This window comes from Saccopteryx leptura, chromosome 2 (assembly GCF_036850995.1).
Source record: "Saccopteryx leptura isolate mSacLep1 chromosome 2, mSacLep1_pri_phased_curated, whole genome shotgun sequence".
NCBI lineage: Eukaryota > Metazoa > Chordata > Mammalia > Chiroptera > Emballonuridae > Saccopteryx > Saccopteryx leptura.
The window spans coordinates 131,622,322-131,637,081 of record NC_089504.1 but is presented as its reverse complement, the minus strand read 5'-3'; the positions used below and the strand labels follow the sequence as shown (position 1 = coordinate 131,637,081).

General features: G+C 41.8%; 1 protein-coding gene and 1 pseudogene across 4 annotated transcripts in view; one reads left to right on the top strand and one right to left on the bottom strand.

Annotated features, from left to right (window-relative positions):
* The window catches only part of RACGAP1 (Rac GTPase activating protein 1), a 35,274-nt gene extending 24,499 nt beyond the window's left edge, over positions 1-10,775 (bottom strand). Inside the window, exons 1-2 of one of the 4 annotated variants that reach the window (XM_066368736.1) lie at positions 10,654-10,775; positions 959-1,047 (exon numbers count right to left, since the gene is read on the bottom strand). In XM_066368736.1, coding sequence (XP_066224833.1) covers positions 959-1,043 — 85 coding nt within the window. In that variant the 5' untranslated portion in view covers positions 1,044-1,047; positions 10,654-10,775. Of the gene's footprint in view, positions 1-958; positions 1,048-10,256; positions 10,457-10,621 lie in introns of those variants that run through there. The other 3 variants (XM_066368738.1, XM_066368739.1, XM_066368737.1) reach the window with 3 other exon arrangements.
* Positions 10,776-14,362: 3,587 nt separating this feature from the next.
* Positions 14,363-14,547, top strand: LOC136391529 (ATP synthase membrane subunit K, mitochondrial pseudogene; annotated as a pseudogene).
* The last annotated feature ends 213 nt before the right edge of the window (positions 14,548-14,760 follow it).

Here is a 14,760-nt window from a genome sequence, read left to right as displayed (position 1 = left end):
CCCCCTCCTTCCTCTCTGTCTCTCTCTTCCCCTCCTGCAGCCAAGGCTCCATTGGAGCAAAGATGGCCCGGGCGCTGGGGATAACTCCTTGGCCTCTGCCCCAGGCGCTAGGGTGGCTCTGGTCGCAGCAGAGCGACGCCCCAGAGGGGCAGAGCATCGCCCCTGGTGGGCAGAGCGTCGCCCCTGGTGGGCGTGCCGGGTGGATCCCGGTCGGGCGCATGCGGGAGTCTGTCTGACTGTCTCTCCCCGTTTCCAGCTTCAAAAAAGAAAAAAAAACAAAAAAAAAAAACATTTTCCTCCTCTTCAATTGGAACTGTTCTATAGAACACAAGGAAAGCCCAAGGATAAAAAAGGTAGACAACTACTCTATAAAGAAAAAAGCAGGCCCTGGCCAGTTGGCTCAGTGATAGAGTGTTGGCCTGGCGTGCAGGAGTCCCGGATTCGATTCCCAGCCAGGGCACACAGGAGAAGCGCCCATCTGTTTCTCCATCCCTCCCCCTCTCCTTCCTCTCTGTCTCTCTCTTCCCCTCCTGCAGCCAGGGCTCCACTGGAGCAAAGTTGGCCCGGGCACTGAGGATGGCTCTGTGGCCTCTGCCTCAAGCGCTAGAGTGGCTCTGGTTGCAACAGAGCAATGCCCCAGATGGGCAGAGCATCGCCCCCTGGTGGGCGTGCTGGGTGGATCCCTGTCAGGCGCATGCGGGAGTCTGACTGCCTCCCTGTTTCCAACTTCAGAAAAAAAATACAAAAAACAAAACCAAAAACAAAAAACTACAAAAAAAGTAACCATTTAGAATGGTTGTCCATTAAGCTTTGATCATTGTAAAGTTGACATCACTTTCTTTTTTAGATAACCCAAATGAAAAAAAATGTTCAGACTGGAACACACTTCAGCTCTGTAGAAAAACCAAGTCTGAAATCTGTTTTCTCTCTTTACACAGACCAGCTCAGAATGACTTACGGAGTTCATTTCCTTCACTGAGAATCTCCACCCGGCGTACAAGCTGCTCAAACAGATTCCGCAAATTCAGCATTGTAGTATCCATCTTTCTGCCAAGAAATCAAATAAACATTAGGGGTCCTGCCTTCTCCCCCAGACAAAAGATTTAGTTGCAATCCATTATAGCCATCAGTGACTAACATCTGGACTCTTCCATTATAAAAATCACAAGCCAACAATTTGTGTAATCCTTATTATAAAGACAAAGTTGGAATGTTTAATACTCATTTAAAAATTAGAAAACCGTTTCAGACCTCTGAATATAATATCCCCTTACTGCCTAATGCTTTTTCTCCACTTTGCAATCACTACGGAGCCAAGAGGAAAGTAATTAGGGACAAGCATGTCAGTTGATTACTGGGTGACCAAATATTAAATATGGTTCTTAGTCAAGCCTATTGATTAAACAACACTTCTGCTACTTTAACCCTTCTGGACTTCGAAGACCTTCAAAATAACTAAAAGGTTTATTTTTAATTTCATTTTTAGCTAGTACCCCTGTTGTATCTGCCTTTTAAAACGCAGGACATGGTCAGCACATTTCCTACCAACAGCACAGATGACGTCACACGAGTGATTAAGTGAGGAAACTGCCAGCTCAGCAGCACAAGAATTATTTCTGTAATGCAGGGCTCTCTGCTGGACTGCATACAGGGACTACGTCTAATAAATTTTTACTAAGTATAGGCAAAGGCTTATGTTATACCACATTCTGGCATTAAGGAGACAATACACCACCTTCACAGTTAGAAGGGCAAAGGAAAAATAATTTGCTACTGTGTTCTGTATAGTGAATTTCGGGCTTCGTGTTTCCCCCCAAAGACCTGCTGATATTACATTTAAAATGGTGTCCTTACTAGCAGTTCTGCTCCAAATAGACTTTAACTGGGAACACTTAGAGAATATAAAGAAAGAAATCAACTGGACATTATGAAATCAAGGAAATGAAATAAAAAATCAAATTTCACTTAAAAACTGAACAGCCTCAGAAATACCATTAAAGTATTCTTATGTTTAGCCTAATCACCCCTCCAACATTCTAGTCCAGGTCCTTATTTCATTCTCTAAAATAAAATCTAAAGAACTCTTTTATGAAGGTTTAGTGATTTTATAGTATTTATAAAATTGTATCATATGGTATGAGTGCAAGAACAGGAAAAAAACCCACAAAGGACAAAAGAATACATAAAGATATTTCCTGCCTGACCAGGCGGTGGGGCAGTGTATAGAGCATTGGCTTGGAATGCTGAGGACCCAGATCTGAAACCCCAAGGTCACTGCCTTAAGCGCAGGCTCACCAGCTTGAGTGTGGGGTCAGTGACTTGAGCATAGGATCACAGACATGACTCTATGGTTGTTGGCTTGAGCAAGGAGTCACTGGCTCAGCTGGAGGCCACTCCAACCATCAAGGCACATATGAGAAAGCAAGCAATGAACTAAGGTGCCACAACTATGAGTGGATGCTTTTCATCTCTCTCCCTTGAAAAAAAAAGATATTTCCTATAAAATGCTACAGAATTATTCATTTCTACTTGTATGATGATTGCTCTAATAGCAAAAAAGCTTTCACTTCCAAGCTTGGATGCAATATATACTTGAATCAGGGCTGGAAACCAAGATTTTCATATGGAAATGTATCTGTTCCAAGCTACATAATCACAGTAAGCTGCTAAGCAACCAGACCAACAAATTTATTACAAAAATCTTTCTCTAAACTAAAAACAAAACTACAATAATAGCATTAAAACTGGCAGAAAGAGATCTGAAAGTCATAAAGAAGCCCATGGATTTAACAATCTCACTAAAAAGGCAAATATACATACTCAAATGCTATAGGACAGAAGCAGAAGCAAAGCATTCAAATGATTTCCTTTGACTCCCAGTAAAAATGGAAGATACTAACCACTTTTAATATGGGGTGTCAACTTCTATCATTTCAGTATTCATTTGTACATTCTGAGACTATAAAAGAGTAATCTCAGTACCTATGAAAACTTCTCTGTCCAAGAATGCAGAAAAGGAAAATTTCACGGTGCAACAAAGGTACTAAAAACTGGTTGTTAAAATACGTCTTAAATGACAACCTGATCCTTTGACCCTTTAAAAGAAATTCTCACATTTTCTCAAGTTCCTCTAGTCCATTATTCTTCTTTCCTATGTTTTTTGTTCATACCACTCGCTAGACTGAGAGTTGGAGAGAGGTAGTCTCTTGAAAATGCAACATGATTCCCAACACAGAAAAACCTGGGGACATCTCTTCATCATAAACTGTTATATCATATAAGTACCTCAATCTATACTGTTCTCCTAATATGATGCCTAGTGCCTAAGAAATATCTGTTTGAACTTCCAGTGTTGTACTGCAGAGAAATAACCCTAACTCAGACCATATTTTAGAATTTTACAGGTTTACAAATAGCTTGATTATGAATTTTTCTTTATTCTTCTCTCCACACCAGACATTTCTATAGTTCAACCCTCCAACCTCTCGAAGACTATATCAAACTATAATTACATCTTTACAGACAATTCACCCATTTATCTTGCAGCCCTAGCCTCTCCTAAACAGTCCTGGAGCTCTCAATTTGCTTGGGATGCTCCAGATACTGGGTTTGATTTTAAGATATTAGTCTGTTGTCTGACCAGGTGGTGGTGCAGTGGATAGAGCATTGGCCCGGGACACCTGTACTAAAGACCCAAGTCACTGGCTTGAGCGCAGGTTCATGCAGCTTGAGCACAGGCTCACCAGCTTGAGTACAGGGTTGCCAGCTTTAGCATGGGATCATAGACATGACCTTATGGTCACTAGCTTGAGCAAGGAGTCACTGGCTCAGCTGAGCCTTCCCCATCCTCTGTCAAGGCACGTACGAGAAGCAATCAATGAACTAAGGTGCTGCAACTATGAGTTGATGCATCTCATCTCTCTCCCTTCCAATCTGTCTGTCCCCCTCTCTCTCTCACTAAAAAAAAAATTATTAGTCTATCTTTTCCCCTCATATACATAAAGGGAAAAGAAATTATAGTAAGCTAAGGTTACTATGGAAGAAAAAACATTTATAAATGTAGTGTAGGCTAAGTGTTCAGTGTTTATCAAGTCCACAGTAGTGTACACTAATGGCCTAGGCCTTCACATTCATTCATTCACTCACTCACTCACCCAGAGCAACTTCCAGTCCTTCAAGCTTCATTCATGGTAAGGTGGCCTATATGGGTGCATAATTTTTATCATTTATACCATTTTTTTTTAATTCATTTTAGAGAGGAGAGGGAGAGACAGAAGGGGGGGAGGAGCTGGAAGCATCAACTCCCATATGTGCCTTGACCAGGCAAGCCCAGGGTTTTGAACCGGTGACCTCGGCATTTCCAGGTCAATGCTTTATCCACTGCGCCACCACAGGTCAGGCCATTTATACCATCTTTTACTGTACCTTTTCTATGTTTAGATACACAAATATTTACTACTGTATTACAACTGCCCACAGTACTCAGTACAGTTCCATGCTATACAGACTTATAGTGTAAGAGCAATTGGCTACACCACAAAGCAGGCATGGCCAACATACGGCCCACGGGTCCGGCCCGTGTAATGAGTTTATGCGGCCCGCGATTAAATTTTTAATATTCTCCACTACTTTAAAATCTCAGCTACTCAGAAGTGAAAGCATCTTTGATTATTGGAAATCGTGGTATTTAAGAAGATAGTGAAACGTGGAAAAGAATTCTATGTGTGACTAATCTAGGGTTAACTTTCAATAATTGGTTGAATGGATTCGCAATACTTCTTTATTTTTTTAAAAAATTCCATTATAGAGTATGAAGAATAAAAAAAAATTCCATTATAAAGATTTACAACTTTTGTACTCGTCTGTACTCGATATGAACTGTTTGACGTTTAGCAGCGATGTGAAACCCACATTCTTTTAGGCGGAGTTTGCCAGTGTGCAACCAAGGTCAAACAATTCGTTATTTTTGTGCTCAAGTGTGCTGAATCAAGTGGCACTGTAGCATAGACCAGTGGGCCCACTTTTTTGGGCCACGAACCAGTTTAATGTCAGAAAATATTTTCATGGACCGGCCTTTAGGGTGAGATGGATAAATGTATCACGTGACCGAGACAAGCATCAAGAGTGAGTCCTTAGATGTAACAGAGGGAATCTAGTCATTTTTTAAAAATAAAACATTGTTCAGACTTAAATATAAATAAAACAGAAATAATGTAAGTTATTTGTTCTTTCTCTGCAGACCGTTACCAAATGGCCCATGGACAGGTAAAGGTCCGCGGCCCGGGGGTTGGGGACCACTGGCAGAGACAATAGCTGCAGTTGATAACTGAAAATGTGTCCAGGCTGTTTGTAAAACAAAATAATTCTTTTATTTGCGATATAACCCCTTCAAGCTCATTCCATTAATTAAATATTGTTTTGATTGACTGCGATAGTTTGAATATTTATACGGTATATTTTTATTAAAATAATATTGTATATTAAATATTTTTTCACTCACTTACATTTATTAATAAACAAGCTGCATAATAAAATTCTGTTTACTTGGCCCTGGCCGGTTGGCTCAGCGGTAGAGCGTCAGCCTGGCGTGCGGGGGACCCGGGTTCGATTCCCAGCCAGGGCACATAGGAGAGACGCCCATTTGCTTCTCCACTCCCCCCTCCTTCCTCTCTGTCTCTCTCTTCCCCTCCCGCAGCCAAGGCTCCATTGGAGCAGGGATGGCCCGGGCTCTGGGGATGGCTCCTTGGCCTCTGCCCCAGGCGCTAGAGTGGCTCTGCGATGCCCGGGAGGGGCAGAGCATCGCCCCCTGGTGGGCAGAGCATCGCCCCTGGTGGGCGTGCCGGGTGGATCCGGGTCTGGCGCATGCGGGAGTCTGTCTGACTGTCTCTCCTCGTTTCCAGCTTCGGAAAAAAAATTAAATAAAAAAAAAAAATTCTGTTTACTTAAATGAATCGGTTTTGTATTTAACATTTTTTAATTTTAATATTTCGTCCAGCCTGTGAAAAAAGTTTTCTTTCTAATCTGGCCCAGGGGCAAAAACTGTTGGCCACGCCTGCCATAGAGCCTAGATAGGTAATAAATAGGCTATACCATCTAGGTTTGTGTAAGTATACTCTATGATGTTCATACAATGACAAAATCACATAACGACACATTTCTTAGGACAAATATATCCTTGTTCTGAAGTGAAACATGACTTTATTATCAATTATCCTATCCATTGACCTACCCTACCCTACTAATTCCCAATTTTGATTCCTTAATTTTATCATTCTCCCAGTCACTCAGTTCCAAATCTCGGAATCACCTAAAGTTAGTCCCTTTCTTACAACTATAATAACCAAACCTTGTGGATTCTTCTATCATATGTATTATTACTACGCCCGCATCACTAATAGGTCATCATCACTCACTTCAACTGACCTTTCCCCCAATGCTTTGCTCAGTTGACACTCAGACACATACACCTTGCACTCTAACTTTACCAAGCTTTTTACCCTGTGTCCCAGGTAAACTGTAAATTTGAGAAGAGAAATCTTACATTTGGCACTACTGGACTATCATATACTCAGTATTTGAAAACAAATATTTGATAAAAGGAAGTCAGAGAACAAACACACACACATATATATACACACACACACATACCTATGTGTTGTCAAAATAATTTCCATTCTATCTGAACATCAATGTGTAATGCAGATTAAAAAAAACTGTTAAGGGGGGGGGGGGGATGCAGACAGCCTGACCAGGCTGTGGCGTAGTAGACAGAGCGTCAGACTGGGATGTGGAGGACCCAGGTCTGAAACCGCGGTTGCCAGCTTGAGAACGGGCTCATCTAGTTTGAGCAAGGCTCACCAGCTTGAGCCCAAGGTCGCTGGCTTGAGCAAGGGGTCACTCGCTCTTCTATAGCCTCCACCCCCCCCACCCCGTCAAGGCACATGAGAAAGCAATCAATGAACTAAGGTGCCACAACAGAGAATTGATGCTTCTCATCTCTCTCCCTTCCTGCTGTCTGTCCCTCTCTGTCTCTCCCTGTCCCTGTCATACACACACACACACACACACACACACAAGTAGTGAGACAGAAGCCCTGGGATAAAGCTTTAGTTCTTGTATTTACCAGTAGAATAACTTTGGGTAAGTCAATTTCTGAGACACATCTATAAATAGGACACAATTAATGTGTCCTATTTACCTCACAGAATATTATCAGTGTACTTAAATTTTATCATATATAAACTGAACCTTACTATAAAAATACAGACTATTATTATAGTAAGTATGAAATTTTTGTTTTTGCTTTTGGTCTGACAGTTGTTATTCATACTATAAAATAGTGATTACCAAATCATAGCTGGAACCCAGACCAAGAATTGCGGAGATAGCAATATGTGACCAAGTCCAACCTGTTAAAACAAACTGTTCTACATTAAGGCCTGTAGTATCTGAGAAGAGAGTTTTCCCTCTAACATAGGTTTACTTAAGGTAATCAAAAAACAGCACTAGTAAAATATAATCCTCTTTTCTTCAGATGTTAGAGGACCATCATACATTTTTACTAATGTTCTATAGAAGTGACTTTGAGGAATTAAAAAATTTTATGCATAACCAGGCAGTGACAGAATGGATAGGGCATCAACCTGAGACGCTAAGGACCCAGCTTCGAAACCCTGAGGTCGCTGGCTTGAGCACGGGCTCATCAAGCTTGAGCCTAAATGTTGCTGGCTTGAAGCCCAAAGTTGCTGGCTTGAGCAAGGTGTCACTGACACAGCTGGAACCCCTCCACCCCCATCAAGGCACATGAGAAAGCAATCAATGAACAACTAACATGAAGCAACAAGTTGATGCTTCTCATCTCTCTCCCAGTCTATCCCTCTCTTTCTCTCTCTGTTGCTGTCTCTCTCCCAAGAAAAAAAATTTTTTATAGCAGACAAAAGTATCTTTCTGCATCAGTTCTGTGATATCGCAGCTAAATTATAACTTGAAAAGTTAAAAATTACCCTATTAAATGCCAGTTGAAAATGGTTTTAAGTTTCCTGCTGGGTCACATTTTCACCTTCATGAATACTTATTTCTCCCCCTTTATTATGTGGCTCTATAGCTAAGAAATACACTAATATGAATGTAAACAAAAACAAAGTCATATTGTAGTATATTGCTTTGAAGCTGTAAAACAGCTGTCAATTTTCACTACAGAGGCAGCAAGCTGAAATGATCCCTGTGTGGAGCAAAGAGATCAGTTTATGTAGTACTTCAAACTAAAAGGTGCTAGAAAATCTCAGCTGTTATTGATGAGAAGCCCCAGAGGTGGAGAAGTCACTATGTTACAGATTCTCAATCTGTGAGTATCCTTAAGGGAGCAATTTTGCACCACCAGGAAAGTCTCAGCTTGATGTTATTGCTTTGAGTCCCTAATTTAATTTCAATCACCCAGCCAAGACACAGACAGACATCATCTGTCCTTCAGAATAACAGACTACTACAGATCTTAACTGCAGATTATCGTAGGGGAAGTCTCTATCCTCTTTCTCCTCTTACACACAACATTATTACTAGATCTATACATCATGTTCTTTTAGATGCATCAAAGGTATTAAATATTGTAAGACAAAGCAATGGAAGGTTGTCTGAATTTTTCAGGAAGAGTTTTAATGAAAAACATTCTTACAAACATTACTAAATCTAGAGATCCCCAAGAAATCAACAATAAAGGTTCTCTGCTGCCAAGGAAAACCATTCCCCAAGACAGTTTCTCAATACGATAGGATTCTTTTATATGAAAGCATTTCAGAACAATTCTTTTCCCCAAATGTCCAGCTTCTGCTTCACCGTATCACAAGCCTCTATACAACTGGCAGGCAAAAGGAGTATCTTGAAAACAAATGTTCTTACAAGGAAATCAATTGCAGAAAGAGTAAATAGACTGTCCTCAGCCCAACATGAAAACTAAAAGGGATGAATTCAATTATTATTTTTCAGAAAATTATTACCAGTTCAGTATACTGTTTTTTTTTCTTCTTCTGAATTCCCTTTATGAAGTGTTCCATTCTTCAACATCCAGTATAAGTCTACCAATTCATCGAAGCATTCCCTAACCATTTCAGTCCAAAATTATCTCTTCTTTATCTACATTTATCTGGCAAATATAAAAGACATTGCTTCATATTGTTAATTTTCTATGTTCAAAAAATATTTTTTAATAGTGAAACTAAACCCTAATCACTCTAAATAACTATATACATCTCCTTATCTAAGCTTTGCCCATTATGCACTCATGTATTTTACAGAATTGCAATCATACATTGTTTATAATTTTGTGTTTTGTTTTTTTTCTGTTGCTTCCATTAAGTTCCAAAAAGTTGATGAACAATTATTTGTTTAGCTGTCTGTGCTTTGGAGATTTAGGTAATTTCCAGTTTACATCTGCCTGGAACTTCTTGTATAATCACTCCCTCACCTCCCTCAAGTATTTATTCAAACCTAACTTTCTCAGGGAGGTCTTCCCTAGCCATCCTATTTTAAAACGCAGGCTTCCCTCCAACACTTTCTCTGCTTTATTTTGCTCCAAAGCACTTATCTCCATCTAACATACATAATAACTTTAGTTTACTGTCTATCTCCCCAATAGTTTAAATTCCAAGAAAGCAGATATTTTGGTCTGTTTTGTTCCTGGCTGAGCCCCTGGTGCCCAGAACAGTGCCTGACACCTGGCAAATGATTAATAAATAGTCACTGAATGAACTGAACATCACCATGGACAGGGTTCTTCTTCAAGTGCTCATGTTCCTTAGCTTTCCAAGGCTGGGATTACTATATCAGAGGATAAAAACCTCTTTCGGCTCTCGATAAATATTGCCAAAAGACCCTCTAAAAGGGCTGTTGAGTACTCTCAACAGTGTATAGGACTACTAGATTTACCACAATCAGTTATCTTAAGTTCTATCACCTTGAAATAAACGGCAAGCTCCTCTAACAACCAAATAAGACTGTCTCATACTTACATTTTGTACTTAACAAATATTTGTCGAACGATTAAGCTATAGGAAAGGCGCCTTCTCTTTAAAGAGAATGATAATGACATTTCTTTTTTAAAAAAAAAGTGCTTATCTTCCCACCCACCCCACGTTCCACCTACGAATGAAATTCTGTGGAGAGAAATGTACGTGAAAGCATAAAAGTAAGGCCTCGTTGATACTAAGGCTAATTTTTAGGATGGAAAGGGCAAGCAAGGTGTCACTCCTCGTCCAGCTCACCTAGATACCAACAGCCCACTAGGGAGCCGAACTCCACTTTCAGCCGCCGCCGCCGCCCGTCAAACACCAGGTCTTCCCTTCGAAAAGCCCTGCTCCTCAGAAAAAGATGGAGGTACTACCCTCACAGCTACTTCTTTGGGGTGGCCCCTGCCCTATTTAAACCACCGCCTCAAAAAGACGCCTCGGCTTTCTACAAAACACGGCGCCAAGAAAGAAGCCCCCACCCCCAGCCACCGCTCCAGCTCCGGGCCAAGCCAGAGTGCCAGTGGAGGAGCTGTACGTGCCGCCATCTCTGCGACCCGCGGTGGCCACGGCTCACCACTTCCGACGCTGTCCCCCTACCACACACCCAGCGTCAGACGAACCTCTTCTTGCAGCCCCGCCAAACTCCACTTACACGGGACTGCCGAACACCTCCAGGGTAGCCTTCCGCTTCCCCTCGCGCCGCACCCAACGGCAGAGCAGCAGCGCGCCGCCAGCTCTAGTTTGAAATCCCGCACCAGCCAATCACAGAGAAATTTGTTCCTCCCGCGCCGGCCCTGTACGCTACAACGCACGTGCGTCAGGGCCACGGGGGAGGGACGGGGACAGAGCTAAGCATGCGCATTCTAAAGATCAAAGCCAACGGCAGCCATTTTGACTAAGGTCAACAGTTTTGGTTTTCTTCCCTGCCCTCCCCCAATCCCGGGCCTCCCAAGCCCTTTCTTGAAGCCATTCGGGTTACCATGTTAAGTAAGGGCAAGTGATAGTTCTTAAGTACGAATTCTTGGCCTCATTGTTTCCCCCAGGCAGGGATACAGTGCTTTTAGAAACTATTAACCTGGTGTTGGCTCTTGCTGTTAAATAGGAAGAATTCTGGAAGGAGATAGAACAGCAGTCATTAGCAACTATATTTACTGAGTTATGTAATGCCTTCAAGCATTGGTGCATTCATCCAGGTTTTAACTTGACAGCTATTTATTGAATGCACCTAATTCGTAACGAGCACTCACTAGGAATTAGAAAAATAAAGATGATATGATCTCTGCTTCCAGTAGCCGCGAGTGAAGGAGACAGCTTGGGTAAATAAAAATAAATACAAAATGAAAGTGCTATTATTCCATTTAATAAATGTTCATTTAAAACTTGGGGCCTGACCAGGCAGTGGCACAGTGGATAGAGTGTCAGACTGGGATGTGGAGGACCCAGGTTCGGGGTTCTTCAAACCCCAAAGTCAGCCGGATTGAGCACAGGTTCACCAGCTTAAGCATGGGGTAGCTGGTGTGAGCATGGGATCATAGACATGACCCCATGGTCACTGGTTTGAGCCCAAAGGTTGCTGGCTTAAATCCCAAGGTCATTGGCTAGAGCCCAAAGTTGCTGACAAGAGCAAGGGGTCACTCGCTCTGCTGTAGCCCCCTCCCCCATCAAGGCACATATGAGAAAGCAATCAATGAACAACTAAGGAGCCGCAAGGGAGAATTGATGCTTCTCATCTCTCTCTCTTCCTGTCTGTCTATCCCTATCTGTCTCTCTCTCTCTGACTCTCTCACTGTCTGTCAAAAACAAACAAACAAACAAAAAAACTTGGGATTGGCCCTGGCTGGTGGCTCAGTGGATAGAATGTCCACCGGCATATGGACATCCCGGGTTCAATCCTGGTCAAGGCACACAGGAGAAGCAACCATCTGCTTCTCTCCCACCCTCTCCCCATTCTCTCCACCTTTTCCTCTGGCAGGCAGTGGCTCCATTGGTTCCAGGGTGGTGGGGCACTGAGGATACCTGGGTTGGTCCCAGCATTAGTCTCAGGCACTAAAAAGAGCTCAATACTTCAGCATCAGCCCCAGATGGGTTGCCAGGTGGAACCCCATCCTGGCGCATGCAGGAGTCTGTCTCACTATCTCCCCTCTTCTCACATAAAATAGACAAACAAAAACTTAGGATTATGTGCCTTGGCTGAATACCCGGTCAGGGCACAGAATGCTGTTTCTGTCTCTCTCCCCCTTCCTCTCTCACTCTAAAATCAATAAATAAAATTTTAAAACTTGACATTGTGCTCATACGGGGCTTTCATACTTTTTTTCTTCTAAGACACATGGTGAGAAATACATTTTACATTGCCACCAAGTATGTACCACAGGACTCTGCTATCCTTACATGTGCTTTGAACTTTTTTTCTTTTCTTTTTTTTTTTTTTTTGTATTTTTCTAAGAAACAGGGAGGCAGAGAGACAGACTCCCTCATGCACCCCAACCGGGATCCACCCAGCATGCCCACTAGAGGGTGATGCTCTGCCCATCTGGGCCATCGCACCTTTGCAACAGGAGCCATTCTAGCTCCTGAGGCGGAGGCCATGGAGCCGTCCTCAGTGCCAGGGCCAACTTAGCTCCAATGGAGCCTTGGCTGCAGGAACGGAAAAGAGAGAGAGAGAAGGGAGAGGAGGAAGGGTGGAGAAGCAAATGGGCGCTTCTCCTGTATACCCTGACTGGGAATCAAACCTGGGACTTCCACACGCCGGGCTGACACTCTACCACTGACCTAGCCAGCCAGAGCTTGAACTTTTCTATTCTTTTTTTCCTCCCCTGTTAGTTGTCCCTACTTCATTGAATTTATTAGTCAATAATGATTGGCTACCCAAAATTTGAAAAAAATACCGGCTACAGAAGTAGTGTGCTTTAATGGAAAGATCACGGGTTATAGAACCAGCAAACTTGATTCCATTTAAACAAATACTAATGGAGCACTTTTGTGTGACAAGTATGCCACTGAACCATCTGCATTATCACTTTTTTCCCCTTCTGTACTTCACTTTCTGCAACAGTAAAACAAATAATAGTTTACCATCCCTGCCTCAGAGATTCATTCCCAGAAAAAAACAAGAGAATGTAGGGAATACAAAATTTATACTTTGTAAACTGTATTACATATTATTTCTTATTTTTATTACTTATTAATAGGAAAGAAATGAAAAAAAGGAAATAGTAACTGTACATATATTATTCCAGTTAAACCTCTCAACAGGTCAGGAGCACTTGATTGCATTAGCCTCGATCTCCTTAGATACTTATGGTAGCAATGAAATAAGCACTAGCTCTGAATTGTGTGAAGTGCTTTAGAAGCACAGATGAGCATTTATTCCTATCCTGGGAATGGGAGTGATAGAAAAGACTACGGATACTTGGAATCTGAGCTGGGTCTTAATGTATGAATAGGAATTTACCAGATAGAAAGGGTTGGCAAATTCCTGGCAATAAGAAGATCATGTGACCTCTCAGGAATGAGTCTCATGTATATTTAATAAATACACAAGCAAACAATCACAAAGGTTTTGAGTCGTGAAGAAACCTTTAGCTCAACATGTAGGTGACATTGGGGGCTCAATGGGTGTGGTGATTTTGGGGCAGCTTTGGCGTGAGGTGAAAAAGCAGAAGCTGGCACAATATGTTGGGAACAGACTAGGAAGAGATTGGACTTTATCCTGTAATAGACACAATGATAAGACAATGGGGCTTGGACTGACTGGGACTAGGTCTGCATTTTACATAGACCATATGTTCAGATGGCATGGAGGATGGTCTAGAGCAGGGGTCTCAAACTCGCAGCCCGCCGAACAATTTTGTGCGGCGCGCAGACTAATCCACGAAGTTCAAAATATTTTGGATAAAATTAAGTAAGCCTAGGGGCCTACTTGTATTTTTCATTTCTCTAGCATCCTAGCTAGATATTAGCTTAGTTAACAGCAGTTGTGATGCGAACTACAGTTTCTGGTCGTTTTGTGACACTGAGTAAACTGCATGTACGATTGTGCTTGTTGTACTGATTTTTTTTTTTGTTTTCAACTGCAGTGAGAAAAGTGTTGCGTAACAGTTGCCTTTTGTAGACCTAGTGCGGCCCGCCCAACGGCTGTGATCTTGCTCTGCAGCCCACATGCTGAGTTGAGTTTGAGACCCCTCGTCTAGAGTGCAAAACCTAAGGGTTAAAAGACTCTGTCTTAGATGTAGAAGCAACCAAGTGCCCATTAATAGATGAGTGGATAAAAAAGTTATGGTACATGGCAGGCCAAAGGGTAACTGTGTATGTTGAAGGACACAGACTACAGAATTTAAGCTTTCTGCAAGATTGAAATCATGGCAGGTCCAGAAACTGATCCCCAATTCTATTTCACTGATGCTCAATTCCATTCCAAAATTTCAATTCTTACATTCTCACAGATAGAATGAATTGTATACTGGCCACATATGGAGGCACTGCTTTGCTGGTTTTATACTTGAAGTTAAGGTCTAAAGAAACTCCAGCTGTGAAAACACTATAAAAGGATTCTAAACTGTACCTCATCTGTTAATTTCCTATACCTGGAGACTCTAATATCAACTGATCATATGATATTTAATTTGTACAATAAATTATGAACCTGGAAAATGAAGTTGTGATACATATATAATGAAATATTACTCAGCCATAAAAAAGAAATGAAATCTTACCATTTGCAAGTGTGGATGGACCTAGACAATATCATGCTAAGTGA